Raw genomic sequence first — 17,332 nt, forward strand, 5'->3', positions numbered from 1 at the left:
AGTAACCAATTAAGAAAATTAATGATTTTGCAAGTTCATTCCTTGGAGAGAAGGAACCCCCTTCACCTAGCTTGTATTGGTCACTTTATCAATAAACTATGGGTGAGCAAATAAATAAGCAGTGCTTCTGCAGTGCCTGAGGATACATGAAAATAATTTGTTCTCTTTGGTGGATTAAATAACTCCTCTCTGAACATTTTATTGCCTGATGATTTCCTAAAATTTAGCCTTTCCTTCATAGGGAGGGCAAATGTAAACCTGGAGTGTCACTGGTGGCTAAGAGCCTAGCTCCTTAGTCTCAGTTACATTTCTGCCATTTACAGCAATGTAGTTTAGGGGAAGTTTGTGTCCCTCTGTTCCTCATCTATAAAATGAAGGTAGTGACAATCTTAATATGTTTCTGCAAGATAATGTTGAAAGCAGTTCCTGGCAATAATAAATGCTCAGTAAGTGTTAGGTACTATTATCCTCAAAAGGGGTGAGTATTCCCAAAGAACTATAATGTTTACATAGAAACAAGCTCAGCCATACAAAGTTAATATTACTCAACCATAATGAAGAATGAGATCTTGCCATTTGTAACAACATGGATGGACCTACAGGGCATTATGCTAAGTGAAATAAGTCAGACGAAGAAACAAATACCATAAACTTTCACCCATATGTGGAATTTAAACATAATGAATCAAATGAACAAATAAATAAGCAGAAACAGATTCATAAATACACAAAACAAAGTGGTGGTTACCAGAGGGTAGGGAATGGAGAGATGGACGTAATAGGTGAAGAGGGTTAAGAACAGAAAGAAAGCAAATCACACTGTTAAAAAAGATAGTAATTGCACATTCTAATACATGCCATAGGGGAAATCAAACTGTTTTTACTTAAGCTTATATGCCTTCTCTTCTACCCTAGTATCTGTGCAATTCTTGGCATGTACTTTGTTGAGTGAATGAATAACTGAAAAGTTAATTGATTAATTCTATCATATCCCTCTTGATGTTTTCATGCAGGCTTGAATATGCCCAAGAAGGCTGTTTGCTTTAAGAAATAGCCAGTGAAGGGTTATGAGCAGTATTATGATTTATGTTCCACATATGACTCAATAGACAAAACCGCTTTTTTATCATATTTTTCATGGATTTTCAGTGATCTTTTTATTTGAAAACAAAGCCTATCAACAGCTTTAGTCCTATAATAATCACAGTTTTTAGCACTTTAATAAAAGAAGTATGTGTGTACGTATGTGCATGTGAGAGATTTTAAATAATCTTTTTATTTCTGTATTTCAATGGTGTTGGTTTTCATGAATTTCATTATAAAAATTAACAAATAATTTGTCATTAAAGTTCAAGAATATAGGCTTGGCTTCAGCTCAGGTCATGATCTCACAGTTCATGAGTTCAAACCCCACATCGGGCTCTGTGCTGACAACTCAGAGCCTGGAGCCTCCTTCAGATCCTTTGTCTACCTTTCTCTCTGCCCATTCCCAACACTCTCTCTCTCTCTCTCTCTCTCTCTCTCTCTCTCTCTCTCAAAAATGAATAAATGCTACAAAATAATTAAAAAAAAAGAAAGCTCAAGCATATAAATACCACCTTGCTCCATAGTAATTCTGAGAATTACAATTCTGATAATCAAATGGAACTTTTCTGCTATGTTGAGAGAAGAGAGATTTTCTTTCTGAGGACCAGGGGGAGGGGAAGAGGGAAAGAGAGTTGGGGAGAGAGAGGGACGCAAAACTTGAGAGACTATTGAATACTGAAAATGAACTGAGGGTTGAAGGGGAAGATGGAGTGGGGAAAAGAAGTGGTGGTGATGGAGGAGGGCACTTGTGGGGAAGAGCACTGGGTGTTGTATGGAAACTAATTTGACAATAAACTATTTAAAAAAAATTCTACTTACCTTTCAATGTTCAGATAAATTTCAAATTTTGGTTTGTCTCTTCTACTGGTCCTGAACTCATTGTGGCTTGAAGAATTTAGATCGCCCTCAAATTTATCAAGCTTGCCACTCAATTCTTGGTGCAGTCTGCGGACTTACAAAGCCTGGTTCTCCATATTCCCTGTCACACGGGGGAGGGGGCGAGGGGGGAGAGCAGCCAAGGCTGTGGGAGCAATAAAGAGTGATCATTGGTTCTATTTGCCAGCAAAACAGGCAAAGAGCCATATCTGAGTCAGCTCAGCTCCATTAGAAAGTGAGTGTTCAACTAGGCTAGGGGGTTGATGGCTTTCTAACTGCCCAGTCACATCACTGGCATTGTGTTCCACTATTTGAGGTGCTCTGTTCCCATAGTTCTAGTTACTTTCTTCTCCTGATCTCTTTCTTATGAGTTCTATTCTGATTGTATGCAAAGGTTTTTTTTTTTTAATCCTATATATTTTTGTTTTACCTTTAGTCTCATGATGGGTAATCTCACTGAAATCCCTATTTTTAAATACCATGATTCTGCTCACCCTCCAGGGACCCAAGTGTACACAATTCTTATTCACACAAGAAGCCAAACATGATGTTATAAACTTTTCTACAATCTCTGTTCTTTCATGTAGCATATTATGTTTCTTCAGGAATAAGCCTATGGGTCCTTGGCCTCTCCTTCCAATGTGTATGTTCTGGCTTTGCATTATAGCACTATTACAAAGAATTAACAGACCTTGATCTCTGTGGGATTCTTCTGATATCTGAATTACTTGAGGACAAAAATCCTGTCTTTTCATGAAAATGTGTGAAGTATCTGTCATAGTATATAGTAAGCAGTCAAAATATACCATAGAAATTATTGCATCTACTTTGAAAAAACCTTATTACAATCTCTCTTTATGTAAAAGACATTTCTCAATTAATTACTTAAAAATAAACTATGGGCAAATTCATAAAGACAGAAAGTAGATATGAGCTTATCAGAGTCTGAAAGGAGAAAGAAATGAGAAGTTATTTTTTGGTGGATACAGTTTCTCTTTCAGGTGATTGTATAGTTTTGTAAATAACAGTGGTGATGGTTGCACATCGTGAATGTAATTAATGTCATTAAACTATATAATTAAAATGGTTTAGATGACATATTTTATGTTATATTTATTTTACCACAATAAAATTTAAAAATAAATTATTTACAAAAAGGAAAGACCCTAAAATACTCAAACTAAAAGAGTGCATATTTTGTAAAAAGAAAAGCTTCTTTGCTAACTAGAAAATTTATAAAAGGAAACCTAGTAATTAGTCTTAGAAACAAATACAATTGTAGCCATATTTTTTTCATGTATTCTCATTTAAGAAATATATTACTACAACAAAAACTATCATTAAACAATACAATGAATTTTAAAAGGGAATGAGCGAATAACTGAATGATTAAAAGAAAGCACCATTTAACTAAAACAACCTCTACAGATGAATGGCTGGGCACAGCGGGGCCCAGTTCGACACTCCGCTGATCATAGACAGACATTAGCATTAGCGGGTCCAGATGATCAGCTGTGCACATGCATGCAGAACAGACATGTACACATCTGTTGTGCATTTTTGGTAGGAAGCACGGTCAAGTTTCATCGTCCTAAGACTCCAGGGTCAGACAGACTGGACTTGTGTCCTGGATCTGCCTCATTATGAGACAAGTGTAGGATATTAGTCTCTCTGAGTCACACTTTTCTCATCTAACAAATAAAGGGGAGAAAAATCAAGATCATTTCTGTGAAGATGAAGAGTGCCTGGTTAATTGTCATGAAGTTCTTTACTGGCATATTATTGACATAGAGGTCCACATATATTTATATTAAACAAGTATTCTACCTAAAATATCATGAATTCTGAAAATAACTTTAATACCAGATACTCTTTGTGTAAATGTTTTTTCTGCTTTTTCTTTTCTTGTTTTTTTTTCTTTTGCCAAATTTATACTTAGCATACTTGGTAATGCAATATTATTTCATTTGAAGCTATTGGGAAATACCAATCAGTGTTCAGTTGGTTGACAATCTGTAAATTATCCGTCTCAAAAACTGGTTGTTAGAATAAAGATATATTCTTTCCTTTGAAAGGTCAATCTTATAACCATTGACTTCCATGTGGAATTCTTTCTAATCTTTCTTTTTTTGTTTCTCTTCCTTCCATGCTGACTTCGGTGTAGCAGACCACTTGGGGATTGAATTCATGGGTAAGACTACACAGTTTGCTCCTTAAATATCCAGAAAAAGTGAAGTTTTATAATGTATATAGTATACTCCTTCCCCATCTGATTATAATTGAAATGTCTCATCATCAGATACTGTTAGTAGTAAAAAGTGTTTTTGTCCATTTTTCACTAAGTAATGGCTCAAAATGAAAGACTTAACTACTTATTGGGAAGGCAATTGAATGTTAAGTGCATCTCTGGAATCATACAGAGGTTGGACTTGGCTCCTGGCTTTGTTTGCTCTATTTCTCCATTTTCTTATCTGTAAAATAAGGATGATAATAGTTCCTATTTTACTGCATATGTAAATTGCTTAGCACAATGTCTACAAGATGGCAAATACTCTATAAATGATTGAAAGTAATAGAAATGGTTTAAAAATGTGAGGGTTTTTTTTTCTGCTCTGATTCCCTTTCCTTTTGCATGATGACTACTTTATATACATTTTAGTATCAGTAAATTTGGAGTATGGGCTATATAAACATTTCCATTTATAAAATTAAAATATTTCTTGTGGAAGTACTTGCAGTGAATGGGATGTTTTTTAAATCATTGGAATGCCTTCCACAGGAATTACTATTACAGGAGTTACTATTATGCTCATAGATAATTACATTAAGAATTGAACATACTCTTCTGAGTCTATATTTTAAGTTAAAAAAAATATTCCATAGGGTTGATCTACATCATGTTACTAAAATGGAAGAATACTCAGGAGTTTATGTTAGTGAAATTGAGAAGACCTAAACTTGAAATCCAACTTAATAAGTCTTTGCTTGTTTGGCTTTTGTTGAACTTTGGATTTTTCTCTTACATGAGATAAATATTAATACTTCCTTCATACGTGAGTATGGTTATTGTGATAATAGTACTAATTTAATTATATTCATTTATCTATTCACCCATTTATTCAGCAAATAATTATAAAGTACTCGATGTAAGCAAAGGAAAAAAATGCAAAATATTGCAAATAAAATAGTAAAAATGGACTAAAAATACTGGTTCAAAGGCACTTATAGTCAAGTAAGCTTAGAGACAATAGGTAATAAACTAATAGATATACAGTTGGGTTTCTAAAGACCTATTTCAGGCAAGGTGATTGGACTGGTGTGATTGTGGGGATTATGGATATAAATGATAGGTATTTAGGATGTGGTATCAGCAAGTATTTGAGAGGAATTAGTGTTGAAGGTTAGGAAAGAGAGATTATCAAGGATAAAACAGGCTGTATAGTTTGCATATTTAGATAAAAGGAGGGCCCATTTCCTGAAAAAGAACACTGAAAGAAGAACAGATTTATGGAAGATGTTTTACTAGATTAAGTTTGGAAACGGTGAGTTCCAGGTACCTCTGATATGTTGAGAAAACATGTCAAGTTTGTATTTGTTTCTTAGGGTTAATTAGAGCTTAGTGATTTAATATTTATACTGGAATTGACCTCCCCTCTTTTGTAGTATTTTTCATTAGTGCTCTATTATCTGGATATCATATCATAGAAAAAGCAGACTGTTCAATTCCTGCAGACTGGGGTTTTGCTAGGTAAATGAGATGAAAAATCATAAGGGCAATGAAATTTAGGATAAAATTCAAATGAAACATCATGGAATGTAAAGTCGGTGTGGAAGGAAGTGACAAAAGGCTGGCTACCTGAATATAATCAATGAGCACTTATGATGGGAGCACTCAAACACATTGTTGGCATGGAAAGGAGATGGTCATCCTATGGGTCAGGATTTACAGAAAATGATGGACACATTCATGTAGAAGGGTATAAATTATTGAGAAGGATACATGGCTTGTACTTTCCTCATTTACTAGATGGCAGGGATTAGTAGCATAGAAGTCTGAGTGTCAACAATCACTTTGAGGATAGTGGGTCCTGGGCCTAATGAATAGAGAAAATTGCCCCAGTGGATTGTGGTCATTGAGTGCTTTGAGACTAGAGGCTTCAGAAGTATGTAGCAGAATAACTGCAAATATAGGAAACACCATCTAGCTGGTAAGTGGGGCTGGACTAGCTTCAGATTCCGCAAGTGGTATGGCCATGGTTATAGCAACATAAATTGCTGCATCAGTGTTAATTATAACTGTTAAAAAAAAAATGGACCCGTCACCCTCCTGTTGGGCTTTTCCTGAGGATCTCCAATGACACAGTTACTCTATGGTAAGATATGTGTTGAAAAGTCAGTGTTTTAAAAGTCAGTGTTAAAACATATAAAAGACTTCAGGTGACTGGTAGGTGAAATATAATAGGTAATTATGTAGTTCATCTATATAAAGGTCAACACTAAGGTTATCGTGAGTCATGCAAAACTTGGTGTCAAACCATAGCAATGAAGCCTTACAGGAAATGACAGTGTGTGAATATTTGACTCCAGCAGTAGAGATTGCCTTGTATGGAAGGGGCTGGGAAAGAAATCAGAAAGGAATATGTAGTATGTATACAGATGACAGTTAATGAAGGCGTGTTTGAAATGGTGAGTAGATTAATGAATAAACTGTTGGCACTGACCTTACTACTAGTTCTGGACACGTCCCCCCTACCCATATACTAATTGAATATGTAAAATTCTGTGTGTTGCTTTGGGAATAAGTCAGATTTAACTTGTGATTTCCTAGTTGCTATGGGTAAAATTCCTTGTACTGAAGGTGGTATCATCCCAGTAGTAGGACATCTCTAGTATAAATACAGCTGTTAAGCAGAAATGCAGGCATAGTCTCTATAAATGTAATCTGGTCAGTATATTGGAGTACCTACGGTTCTCAGTCCCAGTTGTGTTCTAAGGAGTTCTAGAATACCTTTCTTCTCAACTTTCATCATTCTTACTTTGGGCAATGTTAATTTCACCTGTCTTGAGTTGGAACACAGGTCACAAAATGATGATCTGAAGCACATAGCTCTTTCCCCAAGCCTTTGTATTCCCAGTGGCCACATCTGTGTTATTGATCAGACTCAAAAGCTGAATATGCAGTTTAATAAATTTAAACCAAGAACTTCAAATCTTATGATTCAGGAATCCTATAATTATTTAATCAACCTATATTTTTCACACTCACTGTATGCCAGATGTATGAGATATTGAAGATGCAGATACATAAGCCACATGCTTTAATGCCCAAGGGCTCTGAAACTAAAAAGGGAGAATGCTACACATAATTGAGGTGATATAACAAGTGCTATTAAAATGACGTAGGCAAGCTACAATGAAGGAAAACAATGGATTTTTAAAAAGCATCTAAATGGGTTTGGGAAATTCAGAGACAGCATCCTGGGGCAAGAGACATTTAAGCTGAGTACCAGCCATGTGGATAACCTGTACTGAGTGATGCCATAGTCGAGATAGTACAACTCTGTATTATGTATTATGTATTATGTATTATTCTACATTATGGTGAGCCTTGCTGTTTCTGTCTTTCTGGGTCCATAAGCTCCCTGGTATCACTACTGTAGGACCAGAGAAAGAATATCAACTTCAGTCAAAAGAACTTAACCAAAAAACTGTTTTGAGTTGATTTAGTAATTTTAAAGAATAATTATCTTATCACAGAAGCCAGGCTAAACCTAATGTCCATGAAGCTGTCAACATTCAAAAGGATTTTTCCTTAATTATATTCATGAATTTTTCTTGTTGATCCTTCTTGGGCTGGCACAATGGAAATATCAACAGCAAATACTGTTCCGGAATACAGTATCCGGTTAAAAAAATAGAGTTAACTGATATAAATAGGGCAGGCATTTGAAGGTACATGAAAACACAAAACTGTGTTTGTGAAAAAAATGTACAGAGATTGTATTAAGTCAGTAATCAAAAATATTTCTGGAATTAATGACTGAACCTACTCACCATGCATGCATGAGGAAAATTTGAGATTTTTAAGGTAGGATGTTCATAGTTTTTTTTCACAGGGTGAATAGATCAGGAGATAGAATAGACAAAACTTCACTGTAAGCATAAATACTTAGTGAGAAATCCACCCAAACATCCAGAGGAGATAGATGGCCAAAGGGCATGTCAGATTGGCCAAAGTTTGGGAGGCACATTGATCATGAAGAGGGATTTCTCATCTGAGAAATAATCTGGCTTCAGTGTCAGGTGCTCAATCATGAGCATATCTCATTATATCCATTTGAGCTATTTGTTATGCAGCTATTTCTCTGACAATGCCCTGATGCATTGGATGCTGTAGGCATCAAAGATGTTTGTATAAAAGCAGGTGCAATGCCATTTGCGAACATATTAGCAAACCACAGGGAGAGCTGATGATTGTGTGGGAGATCTTTCATGCAAATCTCTTCCATTCTCATATGGAAAAACAAAATGAACTCTCTCAGTTAAATGTCTTATTTGTGATTTGACATTGTTTTAAAGATAACAGTGTATTTATGCAAATTTTGATTGAGTAAATCCTAGTATATTTTTTTAATCAAAAGATTTATAGAACTTGGGAAAAGCAGACTCTTAACTAATCTGAAAGAAAGTTATTCTAGAACAGTCTGCATTTTGAAGTTGAAACAGAAAAAGGATGAAATATTGAGTTTGCTATAAGGAGAGACTTAGAAATGTGTTATAGTCAAACTGAATGATTTAAAATATGTGTATAGTTTTAGAATTGATAAGGCCATACTTCACCATATATTATCTCTTCACTCTGTCATATAAAAAGCATTGTTTTAGGATATTTTAGTAAATACTAACGACTAGTTTCTAATTCTGTCTGGATGATATAAAATGGGGATATTTTCCTAAAAGCCACTTATTAATATGAGTAATTTGGTGTGCATTCCTGTAAATCTAACAGGCCTATATGTTGGTTAATGAGTACATATATATGCCAAATTTGTGAATTGGCACTAGAGATACAGAAGTAATGATTCTCCTCTGTGCTGAAATTTCTGAATTAGATTTATGTGGAATAAAAATTGTTTTCATTCACTTAAATATATCATGTTTTCTTATAAAACAAAATAGCAAATTATGTTAATGTGTCCATATTTGTAGACAGGGTCAATCAAGAATGTTTGGTTACTTTTTTATGTGCCCTTCTTTGCCATATTAAGCTACATGAAAAATTAGATGTTTCAGAGTAATGAAAGTTAACATTATTTAATGTTAAATGTCATTTAATGTCAAATTTTATTTCATCCCATTGAACTTTTTTTTTGGGGGGGGAGAGAGAAAGAGAGGGGCAAGGAGACAGGGAGAAAGAGAATTTTAAGCAGGCTCCATACCCAGTGTAGAGCCCATCACAGGGCTCAACCTCACAACCTGAGATCATGAGCTGAGCCAAAATCAAGAGTCGGATGCTTAACTGACTGAACCACCCAGGCACTTTGTATATGATCTCAGTGAACTTTAAAAAACAATGAATGAGGTAGGAACTCTATATGTCCTTATCTTGTAAATGACAAAACCGAGGCCTATTTAGCTGAAATGTCTCATCTAAAGAGCCAGGAAATTGCAGATATTAGATTTGAACTTAAGTCTGTCTTCCTTCAAAGCTCTTGACTTCTACTGGTTACTAACTGCTGGGTATGTTACACAATGAGGGCTTCATGGTTACTCAGAGAGGTTGCACTCTGGCAATGTTTCAAGTGGCAGTGAAGTTTGGTATCTAATCCTAGGGTTTAAAGGTTATGTTTCTCAAGTACCATGAGGTTATATGAATCTTTGGTGGTAACCCACATTTTCCAAGCTACGAGAAAGTGAAAACTGAACCAGATGCCAGTCTTTAGCTTTATATTCAGAATTATAACTGTCAGGTGCACAAAAAGGATCATATTGGCTGATCACTGCCTTGTCTCATGTAGGATTATCTACAGAAATGTGTTGAATTTGAAGATACCTTGGTAATTACAGACAGTGTTGAGTGACGTTAGTTAGGTGGTCTTAACTACTGAATGCCATCGGAGTATAAAGGCATTACACATTCATCTCCTCTGATTGGAAACACTTGCCAAATATAATAGTAAGTTGAACCATCTCTCCAGTGATTTCCCAAGATTCTGCTTAAGAAACATTTACACAATCTTATTTTCTAAGTTATTTTTCTCTTTAGCAATATGGCTATTTCCTCTCTCTTTACACTATGATTTTTTTTAACATAGGTCTCAGTACAAGTGGTGATAATTCTGCGACCTTAATCACAAACCCTTCCAAGTATTTTTCTCTTTTTCTTTTTCTTTTTTTTTCTACTTTTTTTTTTTAATGAAACGATATCTTCTTAACTTGGTTTGGTTGCTCTTTTTTCTTAAAGTTTATTTTATTTCTTTATTGGGGGTATTGGGACAGAGATAGAGGGAGAGAGAGAATCCCAATAGGCTCTGTGCTGACAGTGCAGAGCCTGAAGCAAGGCTCAAACTCACAAACCATGAGACCATGACCTGAGCTGAAATCAAGAGTTGGACACTTAACCAACTGAGCGACCCAGGTGTCCCTGGTTTGGTTTTTCTAAAGGTGCCTCTGCCTATTTAGAATAATACTTTGATATTGAAACATTTTGATAATATAATATAGACTATAATATAATATATATGATTACTCTAATACTAGTCATTAGCATATATTTATACCTCCAGTGGTTAGTAGTAAAAGTCTCTAAAATGTCATGACTATAAGTGTAATAAATTGAAATCTGACAGAATTTTCAGGTGAGAATGAAAAATTTCAGTGGTCTTCTTTGAGGAATGGTTACAACCAAGAGATGTACTAGAAAATATGCAGATACAGTCATTTTGATTTCTACAAAGGAGAAAATGGTCATTTCTGTAAATACTTTTATAGATTAGATTCCAGAATTGGTTAATAAAAATTCCTTTGTAGACACTGAGAAAAAGTATTTGTTGTGAACAGTTTGGAAATAAAGTATTATTCACTGAAAACAGATATAGGACTATTACATTTTTGCTAAATTGATATTATATTTTTAGAAAGCTGCTAAATTACTGAATTGGGAGTTTCTGTGTAGACTACAGCAAAGCCTGGATAGACTTCCATAAACTTCCTTTATAATACAATGAAGCAAATATTATACCAATTTAGTGATAGGTGAATTTGAGGCAATGAAATGCTATATGTAGGATCACGATCAACCTTGATTGGAATTTCCAGTTGCTTCTAGGGACACATTTTTATTCATGGAATGAATAAAGCCATAGCTTAAACACTTAAAAAAATTATGGGACACCTGGGTGGCCCAATCTGTTAAACATCCAACTCTTGATTTCAGCTTGGGTCATGATTTCACCGTTTATGAGTTCAAGCCTTTCTTCAGGCTGTGCTGTTTGGGATTCTCTCTCCCCTTCTCTTTCCATCCCTTCCATGCTTGTGCATGCTCTCTCTATCTCTATCTCTCAAAATAAATAAACATTTAAAAAAATAAAAAATAAACAATTTTTTAAAAACACTTAAAATTTTAACTTTTTATAACTGCTATTTTATTAGATAGAGAGAATTAAGATCTAACAGGAAGGACTGGATTTTGGGATTATCAATTTAGACTCAAAAGAATGAGAAATCTTAACCAGTTATCAAGTTGATTACATACATTTGCCATTAATCTAAAATGTACTTAAGTTCATAGTAGCTTCCAAAGACCTATGTTAGAAGAAAAAAAAAAAGAGCAACAAAGATGCCCAGCTTGTCATTGGAAAGTAATTCCCAATGAGGTCGAAGAAACAGATGGACTTATATTGGATTCTCCCTGACAACTGCTTCTGAAGTCAGATGAAGTTTTGCATTGGAGAGATAAAAAAAAAAAGAAAGAAAAGAAAAACAGAAAAAAAAAAAGAATGATGGATAGAATCTCTTCTGATGCAGGAGATAATACTGGTTCTCCCCAATAGGCAGAGAGTCTGCTTTATGGGTTCCTGTAGTGCAGTAAGTCAGAATGTGTGGAACCCCTTTGGGAGCTCACCCTTGCCAAGCCAGAGCCACAGCAAGACAGGTGAGACAGATTCTCAAGGAGTTCACAACTCACTGTAGGGGACAGAATCATAAACCAAGTACTTCAATTCAATGCATAAAAGGACTGTAATTGAAGGGTTTTTGTTCTTTTTTGTTTTACAAAAGGCCAGATGAGGGCTCCTAACCAGCTGCAGGATATTGACTTGTGTTTCATACTCAGCACAGAAATAAGGTTTGAGTTCGCACCCACGCAGGAAGTACTAGGTTCTGTAGTTTTCTGCTGCATGATTTCACAAAGCCTTCAGTATACTTCTGTTTATTCATAAATCTTGAAGAGAAGGTTACAGTAGGCAATATCTTACAAATATTTTTCCACAGATGCATATTTCAGAAACTGTACTCTCATAAATCCTGGGAGAAAGTAACACAGAAGAAGGAGCACCCACTTCTTAGGACAGTCGGGGACATCTTTATGTGGAAGAATAAAATGTTTTCCTGCAATTGGGGGATGGCAGAAGGAAACATGGGGAAAGGGGACAAGGAAGAACACAGGTAAATAAGAGATGGGAGACAACAGGAAGGGTGAGGAGTCCCGAGTAATTAGAGAAACATAATACATCTGCAAGGGAGTGTGGTCGGTAATGTGGTTGGTCAGTTAGGTCAGAAATTATGATGACTCTATGCCCTTGGAAAGATGTGATTTTATCTCCTTGTGAGAGAAAGCCTTCAGAGGTTTCAAGCAGAGAATGATAAGATTAGCTTATTCTGGCTGTAGCTGTGCGTAGAAGTTGCCTGGAGGCATTGTGTGCAAACCCCAGCTAATGGTCCAGCTCAAATTTTACTTCAAATACTCACCAAATGCTTGCTCTTTGAATAACACTGTGGGCATTATAAAGATGAATTGCTATTTAGTCTGTGTCTGGCACAGAGAAAGAGGCAAGGGCAGAACACCTGGTGAGGCTGTGGGGATGAGGAACAATGAGCAGAGCCAGCGGCATAGGGGACGTTGATCTGATCTTTGAGAAAAGGGTAGGATTTCCATGGGCAGAGGAAGAAACATCCAAGTGAGGATGTTAGTATAAACAAGACCAGTATCAGATGATTGGGGTGGAGGAATATTGGTCCTTATCAACAAAGGCAATTTGCATTATAATTTAATTTAAATAACATTTAGCTTTTTATTTAAAATTCAATTCCTGTCATTCCCTAGCATGAAAAGTTCTAGTGGACTTAGAATTAAATACAGACACCATATGTTGCCATGCCAAGTCTTCCGTGATCTGGTTCTGCCTACCTCCCTGACTTGACTTCCTACCACTGTGGTTCCAACTCACTGTTCCTGCCACATGAGCCTTCTCTTTGTTCCTCTGTCTGCCTTAGCTTAGCACCTTTGCACTGGTTGCTCTCTCTGTACTAGTTACCCTACTCATCTCTACATACTTCCTCCTTCTCATAAAGCCTTCGGTCAAATACACTTTCTAAGAAAGTTTCCTTTGCCATCCTATTATATGCATTTCCCATGTCATTCATATTAGCCTCTTCTGTGTCTTCCATATGCTTTATTACTAACTGGTTCATTTGTCTACTTTTTATTATGAGTCTCCCTACTAGAAAAGCTCTTTTGGGAACAGACTTATTCATTGTTGCATCTTTAGTCCAGTGCTGAGCATCATTATAACAACTCAATACATATTTGTTGAATTGATTTTAAAATGAATTTAAATGGTGTATGGTTTTCTTAGCTCTTAATATAATTAAATGATTTTTAAAAATCCATAAGCAAAATATCAGTGAAACCTAAGGCCATATGGTGTAGTTCTAGATAACTCTCAGTCAGTCACCAATATTCTTTCTGGAGATTTCCCTCTGGGCAGTGGGTGTCACCTGAGGACTTCTCAAAAGTGTAGCTTCCGGCTTATTTAGGTGTTCTGTGCAGCCCTCTAGGTGGTCCAGTAATCATAGAAGATCCTGACTGACCAGATAGGTTCTTAGAGAATAGATTTAATTGTTTGTTCTCACTTCTAAGTCCATGTTTTCTGTTTGTGTCATGGTGGCAGTTTGAGATACCAAGAGTAATGGAATATTCTCAAGTGGACTGAATAACATAATTCAAGAGCTCTTAGCTTTAACTTTCATCCCAGACACTGGGCAGTCTTGTTGCAAATGTCAATTCCTATTTTTAGCTTCAGATATCTGGTTAGGTTGTTCTGGGATGGATCAGGCTCCTAGTATTTAACTTGATTTTAGTGTGAGAAGTCTCTGCCTCTGCGGTGAGAAACTTGGACCTAAAGGGACAGAGAGATTTGGTTTAATTCTGGCTCTGCTATGAGGTGGGTCAGGGATTTATCATCTCTAATCCTGTAGTTACCAGTCTGTGTAAGAGGGATGATGGCATCCCCAATTTCATCAGGTTGGCATGCAGACGTAAACACATGAAGCATATAAAGTGCTTAGCACAAAGCCTGGTGCTTATTAAGTGCTAATCAAAATGAGCTGTTCTAACTCTTGTTCCCCCTGGGAGCAACGTCACTGATAAGGATTTCTGACCCATAAGCTCACCAAGGTTTGCTCTAAGGTTTTCTACACCACTCTTATTCTTCTGGAAAAAGGAAATTGAATACTAATGTTCTCTTCTTTACTGTGTGTTAATTTTTACATCTTAGAAAGTAGGGACTCTAGAATTTGCTTATAGAATTTTCCAGGGCATTCCATGAAATGTCAGCTGTGTTTTCAGGATCAGCTCTCTACAGAGCAATATCTATGAAAGCTAGAGATCTCTTTTCAGAATTTGGGTCTGAAGAGGTGTCTTTATATCTTCCACCAGGTTGTGTAGGCTCACTACTTTCCCTTCATTAATATTTTCAACAGAATCAGACACAGGTGAAGGAGGTCAAGTAAACTTTTCTTATCCAGAGAAGCTGCCCACTTGGATGTTATACCCACTCTTCTCAGGGGGATTTCATTCACTTTATTTCCTTGGATGAGTCTTGAAGCGGAAGAATGTACTATGTTGAAAACATATTGAATATAGACTCTTTTACTGATAAAGATTGCTAACACTTATGAGAAATAGAAAGAAGAGAATCGACACTTGCTAATATTGTTGTGACTTATCAGCATGGTAAGTAATTTCACATGAGTTATTGTATCTTTCGAAGTTATCAGACTTTGAAATGTGTGGTATAGAAATTCACCATCATTTGTATGACTGGATATTTGGTCCAGCAGAAATTGATCCTGTATTTTAGTATCCTGTGGAAATACCAGATTTGAAGAGCTACTTGGTATGTATTCAAGGAAGCTATCTATATTTGGACTAGTCCCTCAGTGAGGTTGTCATTATGAGAAACAAAGACATAGGGATGCAGGGCAAAGAAAGTTAGCATAAAAAAGACTAGCACAGTAATTTGTTCTCACTTCTTCATGTAACAAGGCCAACGGAAGTAAAAGCAATGTACTCAGCTGATACATAGCAAAGATGAATTTGGAATTCATTTCAAATATCTCCAGAGCTTAAATTCCTCCTATAGTTCTACCCACCAGCATAATGGAAGAAAGTATGTTCTCTGCAAATGTGGTGATACCCTCTTCACTTCCCCTGTGCTGGGCTTCATACATACTGAATCAGGGAGACACAGATACTCAGCTAGAGCTTCAGCTGCAGGACATGCACTGTGGGCAGGGTTGCCAGACTGAGCAAATAAAAATGCAGGATTCCCCCACTAAAATTTCAAATTCAGATATACAACAAATAATTGTTAAGTGTGGATAAGTTGGGTGAATTCCATGAGACATACTGTATAAAAATTATTTGTTGCTTACACACAATTCAAACTAATTCGGTCTTGAGTGTTTTACCTGATAACCCTGGCTTTGGGGCCATGAGCTCGGTGAAGGGTGGCCCCCTTCTGACCCATTTCTATCTCACACTTCATTTCCCAAAACCAAATGAAAACCAAATGAAAGGTACCTTGAGGAATACAGGAAGATAAGCAGAATTAATGGGGTAGATGAGCAGGAAGGCCTGGAGTCAGAGTGTTTTATGTGTCTTGAGGTAACTCTGCTCATTATGGAGAATTAGGCAAAAATAATACGAAGCTGTTCCCAAGTTATCTCTTGGTAGCTATGGATGTTTAACATGGCAAATGCAGCCTCTAAACTCATTGGTTCTGGGCTTTATAAGTCCTGCTATTAGAGCAATTGATGAAGTATTTTCAAGCCAGGTGCTTGTGAGTGACATAATTTAGCACCTCAAATATGGATGCTTCAGGAAAACAAATGGTATCAGGCTGGCTTAGCTTTGAGAAGGGGAAGAGCATTGAACTTACCAAAAGATGCAGTTCAGGACAATATTAATGAAGTAATAACAGCTGTGTTTTTATCTGTTCACCAGCCATTCATTTCCCCATTACCTTCAAGCTGCTAACTTCAGTCACAAACACTTTTATGAGAATACAGGGCTTTTTGTTCCAACCAGAAAAAAATCAAGGTATTTATTCTCTGGAGTCATACTGTGGAATCAGAGTAGTGGTTCAATATTCCACCTTTCTATTGCTGTGAGGAAAAGAGATGCTTCAAGAGGCAAGCAGTGTGATGGAAAGCAAGTATATATTCTGCAGCCGGGCAGATAGGCATCAAATGTTGACTTCATCTCTTATCCAGCTATGAGCTATCCGTGTACCTTCCTACCTACCTATCTATTCATATGTGTGTAGACTAATATCTCTCACTTCTGGTTTATCAATATTAAAATTGATAATATAAGACATAATGTATGTATTTATTGGCATATATTAGGCCTTCAGATTATGTCTTTCCTTTCTGCCTTCTCTTGCGTGTTGAAGTATGAATTCCCAGAAACTTTGGCTTGTCTGTGCAGAAGTTCCATATGCTGACACTGCCTATGTCATACATTTTTGTATGTTGTCTCTGTTCAGTCTACTGCCCTTTGAGATGGGTGATGCTTGCTATCAACAAAATAGGACCCTGGGTAAAACTCAAGCTCCAATATCCAAAAAACCAATGATCAGAAAAGCTTTCAAGGACTAGCTCTGTGTAAGTGGAAGGTGCAGGTTGAGAAGGCTGAGTTATTCACCTATAAAATTGGAATATTGATACATATCTCACAAGAAAATAGGCACGTCCTTTTCCTAAAGTTATATTTACTTATATAATTTTATTTTTTATATGCATATTTTTATTTATTTATTTTTATACAATTTATTTTTTTAACATATGCAATTATTTTCTGTCATTT

General features: G+C 36.1%; 1 protein-coding gene across 1 annotated transcript in view; it reads left to right on the plus strand.

The window, feature by feature from the left end:
* NRG3 (neuregulin 3) overlaps positions 1-17,332 on the plus strand; it is a 1,058,459-nt gene that overhangs the window by 920,412 nt on the left and 120,715 nt on the right. The window contains exon 11 of the mRNA XM_029919916.1: positions 4,130-4,153. Within this exon, the coding sequence (XP_029775776.1) occupies positions 4,130-4,153 (24 nt within the window). The remainder of the gene's footprint in view (positions 1-4,129; positions 4,154-17,332) is intronic.

The sequence above is a fragment of the Suricata suricatta genome, chromosome 2, assembly GCF_006229205.1.
Source record: "Suricata suricatta isolate VVHF042 chromosome 2, meerkat_22Aug2017_6uvM2_HiC, whole genome shotgun sequence".
Lineage (NCBI taxonomy): Eukaryota > Metazoa > Chordata > Mammalia > Carnivora > Herpestidae > Suricata > Suricata suricatta.